The sequence below is a fragment of the Colossoma macropomum genome, unplaced genomic scaffold (genome assembly GCF_904425465.1).
Source record: "Colossoma macropomum unplaced genomic scaffold, Colossoma_macropomum, whole genome shotgun sequence".
In the NCBI taxonomy this organism is placed as follows: Eukaryota; Metazoa; Chordata; class Actinopteri; order Characiformes; family Serrasalmidae; genus Colossoma; species Colossoma macropomum.
The window spans coordinates 10387334-10407754 of record NW_023494803.1 but is presented as its reverse complement, the minus strand read 5'-3'; the positions used below and the strand labels follow the sequence as shown (position 1 = coordinate 10407754).

The window sequence follows — 20421 nt, the reverse complement described above, 5'->3', positions numbered from 1 at the left end:
ACATACATCATATAAAACGTTAAGAATATTTATATCCCTTGTTTCGTCAAGCATGTAGTTGGGTTTCAGCGCCGCTCCAATAGTGTTTTGCGGTAACGTGGTCTGTTTTCGCACACATGCAGCCTGAGAAATCCGAAAGAAATCAGAGTAAGAGTACATGCACTGAGAAATCTGATTACTGAGCTAAAATCCAGCATCTTTATCAGATTTCTTAATTGGAATTCTTCAGAGTGTGCTGTTTACATGACCATTTGAATAATCGGATAACTGCACAAATGCAATTATGATTGGATTATTGAGTGCATGTAAACGCACTCACTGATTTTCAGACTTTGGGACACATTCACTTCTTTGCTCACCATGTAACCAGGAGTGACAGGGACATAGTCTCACTTCCTTAAAATGCAGGGGCATGGCTAAAATAAGGCTCCGCCTACAGACTAAAACTGTTTTAGTAGTGACATAAACCTTTTTTTTTAAAAAAATTAAAAATTAAACACATTATAAAGCTACAATCATCTAAGAAGCGGCATTGAAAAATAATACAAAAAATATTTGTAAGTAATATTTTCAAAAGTCTAAATTTAGGGGTTGAGGTTTGGGACAGACACCTCCCAGTAGAAGGTACCCTATACATTATGATTTTGTGTATATATTTAGCTCATTACTGTCTCTATTAATGCCTTGGTTTTAAATAGATCATAACATAATATTTGCAAATATCTAAGATCTGAGTACATTTTTAATAGCATGTTTTAAACTGTGGGTCTGCAGTTTGAGCTAATTTACTCTGTTTAGGTGTCTTATTACAGACTGTAGTACAGATCTGTTGCTGCACTGTCTCCATTCATCATTGGTCAGTTTCTGGACCACTGTTGATGTCCAGATAATATGTGGGTGGTGATCCAGTCTCAGCACAGCAGTGACACTGACATGGTAGTGTGTGTAGTGCTGCTACGAGTGTATCAGACACAGCGGTGCTGATAGTTTTTACACACGTTAGTGTGATTGCAAGGTTGAGAGTGGACCGTCCACTCAAAAACACCCAGCTCTGTGGTCAGAAACTGACATTGATGAAGGACCAGAGGATGACTAACACTGTGTATCAACAGATGAGCTACAGTCTCCAACTGTACACCAGCAAAGTGGAGCTACAAGGGAGGTGTTTCTGATAAAGTGGCCAGGGAGTGTGTATAGACACACTCTGTACTCCATCACAAAGTGTTTGATCTCCATAACTCCATATTTCTCCTCGACTACGACTACGCCCGTCTCTTGGAGCTTCAGCGAGGGTGGTGCAGCCTTCTAGCATAAAGCAGAAGCTCTTTCTCCTTTATGCACTTTGGCATTCACATCACAAAACACAGTTTATTAAAAGGGAATTCCACCAAATTATAAATCTTTTCTGCATAATTCATCAGCTGAGATGTAAACAGAGTGAATCAGAATGGTTTAATGTGAAATGGTTGATTGTAGAGACTCGGGTTTCTTCACAGTGGTGGTGATAGGAATCAGGGGTCGCCATGACTACAACACAAATATAGCTATTTTATTTACTATCCAAAGCCACCAGTGAACCTACACGTGTCTTCTGGGTTTTGATCTGAAATGGTGATGATGATGAGCGTCTCTTGAATGGACCGTTTAATCAAACCACTCTGAATGACTTTATTTACATTTTAACCATTCAATTATGCAGAAAAAATTTAAAAATGGGTGGAATTCCCCTTCAATAAACTGTGGTTTGTGGTGTGAATGCAAAAGTAAAAGTGTTAAAAGCTTCTGCTTTATGCTAGAAGGCTTACTTGTCTCTCTCTCTATATATATTCCTCTCTCTCTCTCTCTCTCTGTCTCCATGTCTCTCTCTCTCTCTCTCTATCTCTCTGTGTCCCTCTCTCTCTCTATCTCCATGTCTCTCTCTCTCTCTCTCTCTCTCTCTCTCTCTGTCTCTACGTTACTTATATAACAAATCACATGTATGTTTGATCTTCATTCTATATGACATATTTGAATCTGCACTTATAACATGGCAACCATAACTTCTCATTAAATTTTAATCATAATAAATATCATAATATCTCCTCTTCTACTCACAAACACAGATGTCGTATGGACTGAAAGTTTACGATTTGCTCCACCTGCTTCAAACAGCTATGGGTCAGAAATGATTCGTTTGAAATCACAGCACCTCCTGCAGTTTGTCCTGCTCTGACTCTGCTGTCCCAGGTCAGGAAACTGTGATAATTAGTTGGAGTGTCAAAGCAGGTAAACGCTAAACTGCAGGGCAGTGAAGATGACCGCTGTGTTGGAGCCTGCAGACTGACTTTCATCTGGACTGTTACAGGCCTGTCCTGCTATTTCATTTTCTAAAGTGAGTTTTAATGAATTGGCCTGCAGGCTGAGTGAAGGACGACGCTACGCTGACGGGTGGAGTCTCTCTGTGTTTGGGTGTTGGTGAGGTAATTAAAGACAGAGGCATCAGTGACTGAGATCAGCAGAATCTCCTCTCACTGTCTCTCTCTTTCTCTCTCTTTTTCTCTTTCTCACTGTCTTTCATTCTTTCTAGCTCTCATTCACTTTCTCTCCCATTCTGTATCGCTCTTGCTTGCTCTCTTTTCTGTCTGTCTCTCCCTTTCTCTTTCTATATATCTCTCACTCATTCTGTATCTCTCACCTATTCTCTCTTTCTCTCCCTGTCTCTCTCTTTCTCTTTCTTTTTCTCACTATCTCTTTCATTCTCTCTATCTCATTCTCTAACTTTCTCACTCATTCTATATCTCTCTTGCTCATTGTCTCACTCTGTTTCTCTTTCTCACTCGTGTCTCTGTCTCTTGCTCTTTTTCTCACTTATTCTCTCTTTCTTGCTCATTGTATCTCTCTCGCTCTCTTCTGCCTCTCTTTCACTCTCTCTCTCATTCTGTTTAATCTCCATCAGCCCGCTTTCATATTTCCTGCTCATATTTCATATTTCTCTCTCTCTCTCTCTTTCTCTCTCTCTCTTTCTCACCATCTTTCATTCATTCTCTCTTACTCACATTCTTCTCAAACATATCTCTTACTCTGTCTCTTCTCTCTCTTTTAACTTTCTTTTATGCTCTCTCTCTCACTCATGCTGTCTTTCTTTCTCTTGTCTATATCTTTCTTGTTTTTTCTCTGTCTCTAACTCGTTCTCACTTACTTTCTCTCTCTCTCTCTCTCTCTCTCTCTCTCTCTCTCTCTCTCTCTCTCATTCTTTTATGATCTCCATCAGCCCACTTTCTTATTTCCTGCTGTTCTGCTTGTGTAACGGCGTGTTTAAATAAGCAGCCGTTTTAATGTCTGTAGATGAAGTGAAGCTGGCGTTGGAGCGGAGGGCGGCTGGTGGAGTTTGGGGGAGTTTAGCGGAGGTCTGGAATGCTCAGAAAAGCCTGAAAATTTCGCCCCACCATTACATCATGCTATAGGCATTAACAAAGGCTCACATGCTTCCCCAGTGTAAGGAGGGAAAGAGAGAGAGCAGAGCGTGGATGAGCCCTATAAACAAAGAGTTTACGTGACGGAAGTCTGGGAGCTTCCTTTGTGTCGACACATTTTCCACCTTTCAGGGAGGATGTTAGATACCACAAATCTGCCTTCCTTCAACGAGCTGACAACTTTTAGACGCTTTCCAGCTCTCTCCTCTAAACACAGCTGACGCCTTGTTTACAGTAGTGTATCTTCTCTCGTTCAAGATGGTGCGAGACATCATTTTCAGTTCATTTTCTGCACTTGCTTCTTGTTTTTCATGCTATTACAAATGTTCCTATATGACTGTTTTACAGTTTTTAGTCTGGTTTTATCTAAAGACACTATTTTGTATGAATAAGTTTGAATAAGTTTGATAAAACTGCATAAAGGTTGTTAAAGTCATGAAAAGGAAAATCAGAGATTTGTCTAAACACTTCATACATGTTAGAAAGTAACTGCTGAAACGAGAAAAGACTGAACTGTGTAATGATGAATTGTGGAGTTTAACATTAAACTGTTTCTCTTTATTTTTGTGTTCAGTATTTTTGGGGGTGGGGGCTCAAATCATGGCTCAGTGATGCACTGGAGCCATACTCAGCATGACCCCTCCCCTAACACTATAGCTGTGTCCCAGTTCAGGGGCTCCATCCTGAGTAGATCATGTCCTTTAAAGGCTGCGTAGACCTGCGAAGGTTGAACTGAAATGAGACGGTCTGCTCTTATCAAGTTCTTTAAAAGCCAGAAACTTCATAGTTTTTTGTTTTTTCATTTATTGGAGTTGGAGATGTTTCTCTCTGTCTGCTCTTTGCTCCCTAAAACAAAATGAAGCGTTAGCATAAGTTTTGCTTCAGACCACATTGGCTTTTTTAACATTTGTATCAGTAGCTATTCGACTCAGTACTTAAACCCAGTACTTACATTTAAAGTGTCTCCTCAGCCGCCGTTTGCTCGTCTGCTGACGCCGCCATGTTCTCAAATTCTCACCAGCACACAATGAACCTTGGGATATGCTGGCTGGCGAAGGATCCACCCGTTGCCATGGAAAAGAAGGATATGTTTCTCGGCTGCATATGAAGGAGCCTTCGAAATAGGACGGCCTAATCACCCCGTTGTGACGCAATCAGTCTTTAAATGCAGCCTCCGAAGGATGCAGCCCCTGAATTGGGACACAGCTTATAACAGTATTAGAACTAGAGCCATACTTAGCCTGACACCTCCCCTAACACTATAACATTATAATGCCTGCTTAATTCCAAGAGATCAGTGAGGTTTTTAAAATGGTCGTGTAGCTGATTTGGGCATATAAAACCACACAAACAAGAAGGCCTCAAGGAAAGACATACAAGAACTATAAGAGAAGTGTATGGAAGGATATGGGCCCTTAAAATGCTGATAAAAGCTGTACAGGCCATGTTTCAGTCCTGCAGCAGTAAAGTCTTATGAAATATGCCTCCTACTAAAACGTACCATACCTTCTTAGCTGCTGTGCATTCTGAGATAATCCCGGGACAGCCATGGTGCTGTTTCAGCAACTCCTGCTTGAAGCTTTAGGCGCTCGAATTTGCATTGAATTTGCATGATTTTGACTAAAATAACCACCTCTTGCTGCTTTTCTGAAATAAATGAGAGTGCAACATAAAAACATAAAAATGCCAAACCAGTTCTGAAATGGCTGTTCATGAGGAGCACATGCAGAGAGTTCAAAAATCCAGCATAGCAACATCTGCGAGCCAGTTACAGTCTGGCCTTAAATGGCTCTGGATGTTTGCAGGAGGAGAATATGAAATATTAAAGAATGTGAAATAATTCAGACTTTCTCTTTCACTGACTCTCGTAAAGTACGACACGCCTATAGTCTCGTGGTCAGATTTGGGTCAGAACTGAGCCACTTAATGCTAGCGTGGAGCTGACTGATGGTGCTTAAGAAATATGAAATTAAATGGATGTGGATTTAGCATGAATATGCATCGATTATCATTCAGTGCTTCTGCTTTTTGAAGGTTAAATATTCCCCACATAATGTCAAGGTTTTACCCAGATACCAGGCATATATCGGTCCGCTGGCTTGATAAGGTCGCACCCTGCTGACTGTTTGTCACTGCTGGTCCACCCTCGGACGACCCGGCTTATTGTACTGCATACAATCTCTAACTAGTTTTTAATCTCCTCAAACAGATTTTAAATGCACAGAGACTTTTATTTTAGAAAATAAACTAAAGACAAGTATTACAAACAACTGAGAAAAAAAAAATGACTAGGCCTGATATAAGATGTTTTTGTTGAAAATGATGTTGCTGACACTGTGCTGGATTAAAATTATTTGCTAAAATAATTTACAAAGTATAGAAAAAATCAGTAAATTGAACTGTGAGTGGAAAATGAGAGATGATAAGTGGAATTTTGTCTAATACTCTGCTTAACTATCAGTGGTCCGCCCAGAAAACACTAAGCAAAGTGCCAGTGGACCACCAGCTTTGCCATCAGCAGGCTAACAGCGGCCCACTATAACCCTCGGAATGGTATGCAGTCTTTACATTACATGAAGGTTCTTAACATCTTTGGAAGACTCTTCTCAGTCTTACATCTCTTTTCATTCTTTAGTTATTCTTTGTAAATGAGTAAATAATTTGAATCCAGCACAGTGTCGGCAACAACATTTTCTATAAAATCATTTTATCAGACCTAGTAATTATTTTTTCTCTCTCAGTTGTTTGTAGTATTTGTCTTAGTATATTTTCTAAAATAAAAGTCTCTGTGCATTTAAAATCAGAGATTAAAACTAGTTAGACCTTGTATACAGGACAATGATTGGAATAAAGTCTGGTTCCATTGACTTACATTAAAAGTAAAGTATGTTTTTTCCTTCTCCTGTAGAGTTCTAATTTAGGAGATACGAGATTTTGATCCGACTACAGCGACATGGGACATTAATAAGGTATAACGCAGTATTTAAAAACAATGATGGTATTTCAAAATGATGACCGATTTCTATGGTGTCAAATTCTATTTGACTAAATAAACTCTTTCCATCCATTTGTGTTTTAGAGTGGTCACTAAATGGTGGTCTGGGGGGGTCATCAATATGAAGGTGGGAAAACTCAGGCAGGAAAAAGTCAGCAAGCTAGCTTTCAGCTTTAACATTCACTTTAGCACCAGTCCCTCAACTTTGCGCTCTCAGATATCCTTTAAATGAGGTCATTTTATTTTGAGTTCGCTGGAACCGGGCCTGTGTTGTGCTAATTGGTGGTGTGGGAGCTCACAGATAGGAAGACTGGAAAACTCAGAGGCAGGAAAAACATCAGAAAGCTAGCTTTCAGCTTTAGCTTTCACTCTAGCACCAGTCCCTCAACTTTGCGCTCTCAGATATCCTTTAAACGGGGTCATTTTAGTTCAGTTAGCTGGAACCGAGCCTGTGTTGTGCTGCGTAGCATGTCTGTCCTGCTAACTAAGCTCTTGTTAGCTTAGTCAAAACGGTACAGTCCCAAACACCATAAAACGCTACAGTCCCAAACACCATAAAACGCTACAGTCCCAAACACCATAAAACGCTACGTCCCAAACACCATAAAACAGGGTTGATTCCAGCTTTCTGTCACTCCAACACCAGTCACTGCTCTTTTACCCTCTCAGACATTCGTTTTTATCATCTACACTTATTTCAGCAGAGCAGTTAGTCAGAATCAAACCTATACTGTGGCGTGTGACACTGATTGGGTCTTTAGCCTGCTTGCTATGCTAATGCTAACTTAGCCAATCAGACTAACAGATCTAAACCACAGAACAGGTTTAATTTTGCTTGACTTCTGTCTTTTATATTTGAATAATCATCATCTAAGCTTGTGTCAGTGCTTTAGTTAGCCACAACTGAACATGTTCTGAGGTGAGCTGAGCTGTTATCATGCTAGCTAAGTTAATGCTAGCCAGCTCCTCTCTCCTAGTTAGCAGCACTGTTTAATTTGTATCAACGGTTAGATAGAAACTTTGCCATTTATTGAATGATGGCTGAAAATCGTGCACTGTGTTCGGTGAGCGTCCCTGCTAGAAAACCAGCATAGACCAGCATGGCTATCAGCATATGTTGTGTTTTGGTTGCTGGTATGCTAGTCAACCAGGATGAGCAGAACCAGACCAGCACTAGACCAACATAAACCAAGCATTTCATGTTAGTTTAAGCTGGTCTGTGCTGGTTTATTTAATAATTTATTGATTTTGAAATAACGCATACATTTTTTTTGCTCTCATGTAGTCACTTGTGTCTGGAATTTCCCTTCTCCTCAACCCCTCAGTGACCTCTATGGGTTGTTCTGAGGTCAGTTAAACTGTATTAATGTTAGTTTTAGTGATTTCTGTTGTTGTCAGTTCTGAGTTTTCCATTTTTAGGAATTTTTACTCACATATCTATGGCTTAATGTAAGAGTGTCTGCTAAATAATGTGAAATATATCTGTAATGTGATATTAAATATTAAAATAGCATCATATCATATTACAAGACAAAATGTTTGCTTAAATAACATGAGTTTAGCCCTGCCTTCAAAACATGGTCTGATTTTTGATGATGTCACCATGCACTAGCTGGCAGGACAAATAATATTGACCAGTAATATCATGTTTCACCTCCCCCTCCCACCCCCACCTATCATCTCACTGGTTTTATCAGTCTCTCAGTGATGTTCTATCAGTAGAACAACTCTCAGAATTATTATTGTGTTTTTGCTTTATGCTTATTTACATTACTAAAAATGTAATCACACATTTACATAATGAATAACTTTTACATTCCGTTTGTGTTCTCCATGGACAAGTTTGAGTGTGCACAAAAATAGCAAAAATGTAAAGGCTGTTTTTCTTTCTATAAAACGACTGTACACACAAAAATAACCGTCCCATCAAATTGAAATGTTAATAAAATATATTCTACTCTTCCTACAAACATGTATGGATTGAAAGTTTAGAATCTGCACTTTCCACACAAATTCTCCACTTGTTTCAATGTGCTGTGAGTGAAAAATAGTTCATATTGAATTACAGCCTAATTCTGTTATTGCTGGCGATAAAGGTTGAAGGAGAGCTAATGGAGATGCTGTGTAGTGTGGAGTGCCCTGAGGGAGAGCGTGTTGTAGAAATATCGAACTCTTCAGGTTCCTCGGTCCCGGCTGGTCGTTGTGACTCCCCTGTGGTCGTGGTTACGGGATGCATGAAAGCTGACCCCTCCTGAGTGGACAGAGATGTTGATCATTGGGTGGAGCAGCATCTGGTGTCCACTGTCCATGTGAGTGGTAGAGATGGATTGTCATGGAACCGTATTACTGTAATACGGATATCCAAACTAGAAGTGGTCGGTTTGGCCAAAGATTCCTATCATGGAATAATAATTTTCTGATGGTTTTGGTTTATATCATGGTAAATTTATATATATTTTCCAAATAAATCTTTTGGGCTTTGGACTGTTATTCTGGGTTGTCTTTTCATTTTCAATAAGAACCATTTTTAACAACTAAAGCAAATCTGAAATATTTTTATTGTGCAAAATAGTAAAAACAAAACTGAACAATATGTAGATAAATCTGTCAATATTGCTAATGCTAACTAACGTTAGCGGGTCTGACTAAATTGGGGCTAAATACTGATTCACGTCTGAATTTCTACAAGACTGAATTTGGCTTTCTCTCTTTCTGCTACAGGTCATGAGTTGTATCGCGATTTTGTGATATGCTAAATATTGCAATATATTATGATTCATTCGACTTATGCCTACAAAACATTCTCTTTTTTATTTATTAAAGTCCAATTCTGTATTTTTCATTGAAGCAAAACTGAATTGCAGACTAATATTCATAAAATATCCTCTGATATTTACACATTTTGCAGACGTTCTAATCCAGACAGACTTAATTAAGTAATAAAGTATCAGTACTTTGGCTTCCATGAATTGATGCTATTTCTTCACCAAAAATACTACAAAAATGTAACTTTAAGGATAATAATAATTAATTGTTTTAATTAAACTACAAAATATCAGTACTTGGGCCTCAATTTATCGCTCTACCCAAAATATTGGCATATAATGTATTCATTTTTCAAATGATAGATTAATGAAATATGAATCAAAGAAAATATTGACATTTGGGCCTCAATGTACAAATGTGAGTTCCCCATTCAAACTATTGCAATATTACATGTAGATGTTTTTTAAATGATAAAAGAATTGAATATATATTAAATTTAATTACATAATAAGGTATTGATACTTATATCTCCATGTGTCAATACTTTTGCTCCCTAAAAATAATGTGATATAAAAAAAAGATTTTTCTTGAAAAATGAATTAAATATGGACTTAATTAAAACACAAAATAACGACACAAGGTCTCCATGTATCTATTGCTCCACCCAAAATATGTCTTAATATTTATTAATGTTAAAGCACTATTAATTTTTCCAAATGATGAGTTAATGGAATATTAATTAAGTAATAAAACATTGATACTTAAGTCTTCCAAGAAAATATAATAGTTTGTTAATTAGATAAGGAACTATGCTTGTATCGATATTATTTCTCCTGTCTAGATATCGTTGTACTGTGTTGTGCTGGTGTTATCGTAGTGTAAAGGAGGGCGGAGTGGATGTGTTTGCTGAGAAATTCTGATTCTATTGTGTTGAGTCGTCTGGATGTGCAGTTATCTACAGAATCCTAAAGCAGACCCACAGGAAGGAAAGCTATTCTTACGCTCAGAGCCTTTATGTCCATAGACAGACACACACAACACACACACACACACACACACACACACACACACTTTTACACATGTACACATACACACACACACACACACACACACATGCACAGCACTGGTTTTCCTCTGTCAGTAGCGTTCTCTATTGTTCTGCAGCCTTTCAGCTCCGTTCTGTTTATGTACACTGATCAATTTGGCCAAAATCCTTCTCACATTTAGTTCCGATTGAGTTTCGATTTATGTCATTACAGTACAAACCCGGCCTGGATCCACAAAAGTGTCTTAACAAAGAAAATCTTCCTAAATGTGCCTTTTTTTCTTAACTCCACACTTAAAAAAGAAGTTAAGACGTGGGTCAGGGTTGGAATGGGGGCTGTTTGGCTTTTCTTTAAATGGAAAATAATAAAAAATGGATCACAAAAAAGAAAAACGTTAGGATAAGTTTTTTTTTTTTGAAAACCTTCTCTTTTGTATTGGAAGAACATGCAGCATTCTTAAAAAATATGTTCTTACCATTACGACAGTCTCACACTTGTCTTAGACTGTAAAAAAACTGACTGGGTAAACCGCTAAAGTGAAAAAAATATAATGGTTAAACTTAAAAAAATAAATTCCAGTAATCTTTAAAATGCAACATGACATTGATGGTTTACAATCTAAGATGTATGACAACATAATCTGTAGCCTTCATACAGAAATGATTACAGTTATCTTAAGGAATTAGGACTCTCTTAAGGGAATCTTTGAGAACTACCTACATTTTTTACGAGACTCATTTCAGAATATTCTTACGAACTTCTTAGCATTTGTCTTAAGATCCTTGGTAAGTTTTATTCCAAAGCTAGGACAGCAGGTAAAGAGCAAAAAAGAAAAAAGAGAAAGCAGTGATTTACAAACTGTCTTTCACAAATATTTCATTGAAATCAGCACAAAGAGGAGACATTTAATATTTCACCTTTACGTTTTAGCTTTGGGTGTATATGTCTGTCTGGCTGCCCTGCGATGGACTGGCGACCTGTCCAGGGTGTATCCTGCCTTCCGCCCAATGACAGCTGGGATAGACTCCTGTTTCTCTCCTCTCTCTAATTCCCTCTCTCTGTTTGTCCTCTCTCTCTTGTTTTTTTCTCCTCTCTCTCCCTCCTTCTCTGTCTCTGCCTCTCTCTCTCTGTTTCTCTCCTCTCTAATTCTCTATCTCTTTCTTTCTCTGTCTCTCCTCTCTCTCTGTCTCTCTGTCTCTCTGTGTCTCTCTCTCTCTCTGAGGGTTTGTCTCAGTGTTCTTCATTAAACATTAATGTTATTACAGAGATGTTCCTGTAATAGATAATAAAAATCAGAGTGGCCGACTGTTCTCTCTCTCTTTAATCTCCTCTCTTCACTAAAACCCTCCACAGTTCTGCGCTCACAGTGACCGAACGCCAGGCTGACTCTCCTCCCTCGCTGAAACGCAAGCAGCTTGATTTCCGCACAGTGGATGTGTTGTGAGCTCATTCAGCACCACAAAGATATTGTTTTTTTTATCTTAAAAAGTGACTGTGACTGTGGCTGAGAGCAGGGAGTCACTGTAACATTTCGGATGTCAAGCAAGGAGTTTGCATTGGTTGTTTATTAGTAGACATCATGACCTGTTACAGTGCCAAATAGCAACAACCTGATTGGTCGCATCACACCTGGGGAGCAGTTGGGGGTTAGGTGCCTTGCTCAAGGGCACTTCATTTACATACTGTCAGCTCAGGGGATCGAACTAGCAACCTTCCGGTCACAAGGCTGGTTCCCTTACCTCCAGCTCATGACTGCCCCTGCTGCGTTTCACGTGGTCTCCATTAAACACTAAGTTAAAGGGGAATTCTGCCTTTATTTCAAAATGTCTGCACAGTTCCATTATTATGATGTAGACACAGTCATTCAGAGTTGTTTGGTGTAAAATGCTCCGTTCTCACAGAGTCAAAATTGTTCACAGTGGTGGTGATAGGTTATGATAGGGTATTGTTCACAGTGGTGGTGATAGGTTATGATATGAAATTGTAATGAATACACTGCCTGATGTCTGAGTCATTGTTTTACGATAGTTCTGAGAGAAAATTGTGACCTAAAATGTACTTTTTAAGCCTTTTATGGTGGAGAGATGGTTCTGAGGAAAAATATTCCCCCAGAAAAACTTATATTTTTCAGATTTCACACTATTTTACCATTGTCGACATTCCATATAAAACTCAGAAGACTCTTGTAGGTTCACTGGTGGTTTTGGATAGTAAATAAAATGTCTATATGTGTGTTGTAGTCATGGTGGTTCTTATCACCACCACTGTAAAGACTTTTGAACCATTTCACACCAAACCACTCTGAATCACTCTGTTTACACCTCAATATGATTGGTTGCCTCTCAGCTCAAGTCTGTCCAGAAGGAGAGAGTGGAGAGCGTGGTGGTCTGATGTGTCAGTAATGTGTATAGCATCGTCTCTCGCCAGTTTACAGCACGTTATGACACGTTCTTTTCGATGTAAAGTATCTGAAACAATCAAATGCAGGAAAGGCGCATCATTCTGAATGAGATCACTGTGTATATGACGTATATTCTGCTTAGGATTTCAGCTTCAAACCCATTTCCACATCTCTGCTATGCATTTGAACTGCTTGGAATTCCACAGAAGAGTCCTAAGCGATGACCCCCACTGCTTCCTTCCGGTGTGTGTCTGACACTCCAGAACCACGTGTGTGTGTGTGTGTGTGTGGAGGTTCATTCATCCCCTGTCTGGCTGCTGAGGATGTAGGGAAGGATTAAAAATAACAGGATACTCTATCTTCTCCTGCATCTCTCCATTCCCTCTACAACTGCTCCTCCTTTGTTTACACTGCCAGAAGCGGCCGTGTCTCATTGGGGGGCATGCTCTATTTTAAGACCCCCATTCTTCTTCTTTTTCAGCTTGTCTCAGTCTGTAGCAAGAGCCTCAAAGTCGGTCATACAGCATCAGACCACAGACTGAAATCAGCAGCACCGTTATCACATCCACCGACACTCAGGAGGTGCTCAAACATTGCGTTCTGCATAACTCACGCATTACGATGTACACAGAGTCATTCAAAGTGGTTTGGTGTGAAATGCTCTGTTCTAGATAAACTTACAGAGTCAGAATTGTTCACAGTGGTGGTGATAGGAACCAGACGTCCACCTCTAAAAGCTCCCTCACAGAAAGTTATTACATTAAATGGTTATAAATACACTGAAACATTGTTTTATGATAGTTTTGACAAGATTTTAGCCTGAAGTGATTTTTAATCCATTTATAGTGGAGGGATACATGCAGGGTGTTATGAGGCAAAATAACCCCCCCATAGAAAACGTATTAAAATAATAAGTAAATAAAATGGCTATATTTGTGTTGTAGTCAAGGTGACCCCTGGTTCCTATCACCACCACTGTAAAAAATATGAACCATTTCACACCAAACCACTCTGAGTGACTATTTTTTACATCCCAACCACTGAATTGTAAAAAAAAGGTGGTATTTCCCTTTAAGTTAGTTATAACAGCTTTATTGCATACAACAAATTACTGCATAATTCAGTGGTTGAGATGGAAGTCATTAAAAGTGAGTTCATGTGAAATTGTTCATTGTGGAGTCAGCAGAGATGCACAATGATATCATAATGATATTAATTATGACAGATAATTGCTTAAAATAAAAGGATCAGCGTCAGACAGCTGTGTGGATTTGACTGATATTTCAGACCGACACTTGATCACATATTGTACTCACTTATAAATAAATGTTCAATTTCTCTGTGATGTTAATCCAGGTTCATTTTTATGTACATGAGAAATATCAGCTATATCAGGCCTCGGCTCACAATTCTCGCATCGGTGATCAATTCTCACATCCCTGATCTCAACGGTGGTGATAGAAACTAGGGGTTGCCAAGTCTACAACACAAATATAGCCATATTATTTACTATCCAAAGCCACCAGTGAACCTACATGTGTCTTCTGAGTTTTATATGGAATGTTGATGATGGTAAAATAGTGATAAATCTGAAATTAATAAGATTTCTTTGGGTACTCTTTTGCCTCACAGCACCCAACATGTATCCCTCCGCCATAAATGTATATAAAAAATATCTTTTAAGGCAAAATCTTCTCAAAACTATCATAAAACAGTGTCTCAGACATCAGGCAGTGAATTCATAAACATTTCATGTAATAACTTTCTGTGAGGGAGCTTTTAGAGGTGGACGTCTGGTTCCTATCACCACCACTTTGAACAATTCTGACTCTGTAAGTTTCTCTAGAACAGAGCATTTCACACCAAACCACTCTGAATGACTTAGTTTACATCTCAACCATTGAATTATACAGAAACGTTTAAAAACAGTCGAATTGCCCTTGTGTTTCCTAATGAATAGAATAGATAGATTCCCCTCAAAAAATGTTGCTACACATCACAGTTCATTTTGCCTGCCGGTGTGTTACAAAAGCAGGCCAGACACTTAAATGATTCGCCTGTTCTGTGCCGGGTGACACAGAACACCTCATTTCTAAAATAGACGCCGTCTCTATACAACAGTAAACCAACTTGTCGAAAAAGAACTGACATTCTTCGATCGGGACAGTTTGTGTTACCCGACTGTATTGTTGCTATTGTTGGCCTAAATTGCTGACAGACTTTCTTCCTCATAAACAAACCTTTATGTGTTGAATAGCAAGAAAATCAGCCGAATCAATACAGTTACATAGCGCAGATCCATCAGTAACCTTTAAAACCACCTAGCGTACCTACGCAACTGTTTTTTCTTTAACTTCACGTTTTATTTTCTCTCATCTTCTTTGCCGCTTCTACAATAATGTACAGACATTTAATGGCCGTCAGCTGATTCAAAAGAAGCTTAAGCGTAATTGGCTCGGCCCAAAACAGCCCGTAATCAACCTGCGCTCAATCGCTGCCACATAAACAAACTCGCATTCTTTTCTAACCTGAAAAACTGCATTGAAGAGCAAAAAGAAGGGGTTTTGGGGGGGTGGAATAAGAAAAAAAGGCATGTTTCTGCACGTAACACTCCACTTACAGACATTTATCATTACAGGCAATCATTTTACACCTCCTCTGTTGATTTTTATGCCTCATTGTCCTGTATTTTTCCTTTGAAATCAATGACGGCGTGGTTAGCCGGCTGAAAGGCAGCGTTAGCCGCAGGTAGCCGGTCGCTCAGCCCGGTAATTACCGGCCCAAAGAGTGCGGTGATGACTTGGGCCGCGCTTTAAGCCCAGCATGGGGTACACTGGGGGGAAAAAGAGGGTGAGCGTTTTGGAGGAGCGGAGAGATTGCGCGGCGTCCCGCCGTGCGCTAAACCCCTGGCGCTACTGTTAGCGCGCAGTAGTGGAGTGGTTTAGCGAGGCTATTAGACCGCGCTAATGAGGATGATGGCTTTGGACAAATACAGACTCTAATTCAATTCAAATGTCACCGTGGAGAAGAGTGCCTGCATTAGCTTGTATAAAGCTTTTAAAGGATTTGATGCTTTTTTATGGTCCGATAATCTAGAATGTGAAGCTAAAGCGTTGTTATAAAAGTTATTAAGTGTGGTTTTTGCCGTGCGCAGACTGGCTGGTTCTCTTTTTTTCCATCCATTTTCACAATATTTTGCCAGTTTCCCCCTTTTACACCAAATATAGTCCTTTGGTTTTGCGCAAGTGCTACAAGGCTAATGTAGCTAAAATAAATGGAAGCTTATACCCCATCGGTTAGCATCACGCTAACTGTATGTCTAAATCATCACCAGTGTGGAGTTGTTAAGTAATCTCAAACAGTGTTTCTGACACTGGAGCCCTGTTCACAACTAGTTTTAGAGGGGAATTCCACCATTTTTTCAAAATTTCTGTATAATTCAGAGCTTGAGATGTAAACAAAGTCATTCACAGTGGTTTGATGTGAAATGGTTCATTTTGCAGACTTACTGACTCAGGTTACTTCACAGTGGTCCAAAACCACCAGTGAACCTACATGTGTCTTCTGGTATTTTTTAAGCAGCGTTGATGGTGGTAAAATAGTGGTCAATCTGAATATGAGATTATTTTGCTTTGGAACACCCTTCAAATATCTCTTCACCATGAATGGATTAAAATATGTTTTTGACAGTTTATGACAAAGCTTGTAAAACAGCGTCTCGGACATGAGGCAACATATTCATAACCATTTTATGTAATAACCTTCTGTGAGGGAGCTTTTAGAGGCGGACATCTGGTTCCTGAATGACTTTGTTTACATCTTAAACATTCAATTATGCAGACATTTAAAAAAATAGGTGGAGTTCCCCTTTAACATTCGTCACCAGTGATCTGATCTTAAGTAGACAATGAGACGTACGGTTGTTGAAGCCTGCCGTTTCCATCAGTCTGAAATGTGTCTCCAGTGACCGTGTGACTGGAGGAGGGACTAGAGGAAGGGTACTGACCGCGTTTACTGCGTCAGCCTGTTGCTGCGGTTGTTGTTGGCTTGTATACAAAGTGGACAAAGTGTACCTTTTGAGCAAAACAGCTTGGAACCAGTTTGAGTACTGATATGCACCGTATATGTGTGTCAGTCTATATTGTAATCCTTAATTTCATATCTCTTTATGTGTTTCAGATGCAATGGCTGCTCCGTCGCCAGCAAAGAGTATCGGCGACCCAGGCATCACGCCTCTCTCACCAACACACATAATGGTGAGCTTCTCCATGATCTTTAATCATACAGGAGATGAATAGTAGACACTGACCTTGTAGCTCCACTTTACTCATGTACAGTTAAAGACCACAGCTGATTTGTTGATCTGTAAGTGGAAGCACAAGGTAGGTGTTTCGAATACAGTGGCCAGTTAGTGGAAGTACAAGGTGGGTGTTTCTTATAAAGTGGCCAGTGTGTGGAAGTACAAGGTGGGTGTTTCTTATAAAATGGCCAGTGAGAGGAAAACACAAGGTAGGCATTTCCAGTAAAGTGGCCAGTGAGAGGAAAGCACATGGTTGGTATTTCCAGTAAAGTGGCCAGTGAGTGGAAGCACAAGGTGGGTGTTTCTAATAAAGTGGCCAGTGAGTGGAAGTACAGAGTAGGTGTTTCCAATGAAGTGGCCAGTGAGTGGAAGTACAAGGTTGTACTTTTATTTGTTTTAATTGTTTTATTTGATCATTTGTAAAGATCCTTAAAGCTTTGAAAAGTTAGCATTGGACATCCCTTAAAGCAACAAGTCAGCCCCAATTTAAATTTGCCAATTTTCCCCCTCTTATCCCAAATGTAATTGATAAGTTCAGACATATTTGGTGTCCAAAGTTTGCTTCTTTAGTTTTACACTGGTGCTACGAGGCTAATGTTGCTAACAGGAAATGTACTTTTGTCCATGTTTTTGGATAACAGTAGGTCATTCAGTCTCAGAAACCACATAATCAGGTCAATAAGAGTAAAAGAGGGAACACTGTGTACATTTTTGGCTGGGCTGTCGCTTTAAAGTTACACAGCATTCATATATGAAAAAATAAGTGGGCTCAGTTGTGCCAAGTTCCTGTATCCTTTGGATAAAGAGACTGAAATGTCATGTAGTCACCTTTCCTACTCACTGACTCTCTCTCACTTTCTCTCTGTCTCTGTCTGTCTCTTTCTGCAGAAGGATGCAGAGCAGAATGAGCCAGCGGGGCACTCTTTCGTTGTTGTCGTGGCCATTGACTTTGGCACGACCTCCAGCGGCTACGCCTACGCCTTCACTAAAGAGCCGGAGTGCATCCACACCATGAGGTAAGAGAGAGAGCAAGGAGGAAAGAAAGTGAGGGGGAGGGAGGAGTGGCCTCCTGATCTCAGAGGCTAAGTAAAGGGATGGAGAGAAGCAAGTGTGACATTTCTTGACATGAAAAAAAACATTTGTCCGTTCTAAACTGAATCTTCTACTGTTAGAAACATGCTCAGAACCAGCTCGTGAATGCGCTACCTGCAAAACTCAGTTGTTTTTAAGTGACCACAGAACATAGCCTGAGTTCTTCAGTTGTTTAACAAGCTCATAATATAGCTGTGTAGGCCACTTCTTCATACATGTGCTCTTGGGTGAGCATCAGTGTGGAGGGGTCAGGTGTTGCTGTCTGGACAGGTGAGTGTGTGTCAGTTATTGTAGTCTGGACAGGTGAGTGTGAGTCAGATGTTGTAGTAGACAGGTGAGTGTGGGTCAGTGGTTGTAGTCTGGACAGGTGAGTATGAGTCAGATGTTGCAGTAGACAGGTCACTGTGGTTCAGGTGATGTAGTCTGGACAGGTGAGTACGGGTCAGGTGTTCTAGTAGACAGGTGAGTGTGGGTCAGTAGTTGTAGTCTGGACAGGTGAGTGTCAGTCAGATGTTGTAGTAGACAGGTGAGTGTGGGTCAACTGTTTTGTGGACAGCAAATGCGGATCAGGTGTCTGGACAGGTGAGCGTGGGCCAGATGTTACAGCACACAGGTGAGTGTTGGTCAGGTGTTGTGGTGTGGACAGGTGAGTGTGGTCAGGTGTTGTAGTAGACAGGTGAGTGTGGGTCAGGTGTTGTGGTAGACAGGTGAGTGTGGGTCAGGTGTTGTAGTAGACAGGTGAGTGTGGGTCAGGTGTTGTAGCCTGGAAAGGTGAGTGTGAGTCAGATGTTGCAGTAGACAGGTCACTGTGGTTCAGGTGAGTGTGAGTCAGGTGTTGTGGTCTGGACAGGTCAGTGTGGGTCAGATGTTGTAGTAGACAGGTGAGCATGGGTCAGGTGTTGTAGTAGACAGATGAGTGGGGGTTAGGTGTTGTGGTCTGGACAGGTCAGTGTGGGTCAGATGTTGTAGTAGACAGGTCAGTGTGGGTCAGGTGTTGAAGTAGACAGGTCAGTGTGGGTCAGATGTTGTAGTAGACAGGTGTGTGTGGGTCAGGTGTTGTAGTAGACCGGTCAGTGTGGGTCAGGTGTTGTAGTAGACAGGTGAGTGTGAGTCAGATGTTGTGGACAGGTGAGTGTGGGTCAGGTGAGGGAGAGTCAGATGTTGTGATGTGGACAGGTGAGTGTGGGTCAGGTATTATGGTGTGGACAGGTGAGAGTGGGTCAGGTGTTATGTTGTGGACAGGTGACTGTGGGTCAATTGTTGGTGTGAACAAGAAGAAAACAGGAAGTTTGGGTCAGGTATTGTGTGGACAGATGAGCGTGGGTCAGGTGTTATGTTGTGGACAGGTGAGTGTGGGTCAGGTGTTGTGGTGTGGACAGATGATTGTGGGTCAGTACCAGTTCACTGGTACGTTTGGGTCAGTGCAGGTCAGAAATATTTTCTTCTCTCTCTCTCTTCTCTCTGTCGGTTGCTCTCTCTCTTTGAGTAATGCACTAGTGTATTCATTAGCCCAGCTTCTGGTTCAGTCTCTATTTCAGTCTTTCTCATTTGTCTCCCCAGGCACTTACATGCCCTATTAAAACTTATATATAGAAGCCTGTGTCTGTGCATGTGTTAGTATTGAAGGCCCACCTGTCAGCTGCTCTCCAACCTTGATGGTACCCTAAGAAGTTAGCTAACATTTGACCCCTGGAGGTCAGCCTGCCTCAGGGCATCATAAGAAGAGTTGCCGTAAAATTTTCAAACAGATATACAAACAGCTGAGGAGGTAAAAAATAGCTCAGCTACTGATGAGGTAGACAGCTGGGTTTCCTCCAAAAGCTGTTAAATATAGCCAGGAGGGACAATCATTTCTGGAATTCTGTTTGGATGTTTGTTTTTGTGACCTCCTTGTTTGTATACTTAGCAGGGTCACTGTAGGTCACTGTTCCGGTCCTTGGAACTCTACACGCTGCAGTTTTGTTGTTTACCAAAAATATGATTTTAGACCCATCCCAAATACCAGAGTGGCTCTTATCTACCATAAAACAAACTGTAGATGAAAACCAGGTCCGAAGGTTTGTAGGCACCTGTTTCTTCAGCGTTTCTTCTGAAACGAAAGGCATTCATAGAGAGTTTGTCCCCCTTTGCTGCGCTAACAGCCTCTACTCTTCTGGGAAGGCTTAACACTAGATGTTGAACATTGCTGTGAGGATTTGATTGAGCATTAGTGAGGTCAGGTACTGATGCTGGTGGATCACTCCAACTCATCCATAAGATTTTGGATGGAGTTCCATAACTCCAGAGAACACAGTTACACGGCTTCACAGCCCAATGCTGGAGGGCTTTGTACCCCTCTATATGGTGCCAAAGAGATCCTAACCCTATTG

At 40.4% G+C, this 20421-nt stretch overlaps 1 protein-coding gene across 3 annotated transcripts in view; it reads left to right on the top strand.

Moving 5' to 3' along the window:
• The window catches only part of hspa12a (heat shock protein 12A), a 57316-nt gene that overhangs the window by 14395 nt on the left and 22500 nt on the right, over positions 1-20421 (top strand). For all 3 annotated transcript variants that reach the window (XM_036593791.1, XM_036593789.1, XM_036593790.1), the window contains exons 2-3: positions 16840-16916; positions 17849-17976. In XM_036593791.1, coding sequence (XP_036449684.1) covers positions 16840-16916; positions 17849-17976 — 205 coding nt within the window. The remainder of the gene's footprint in view (positions 1-16839; positions 16917-17848; positions 17977-20421) is intronic.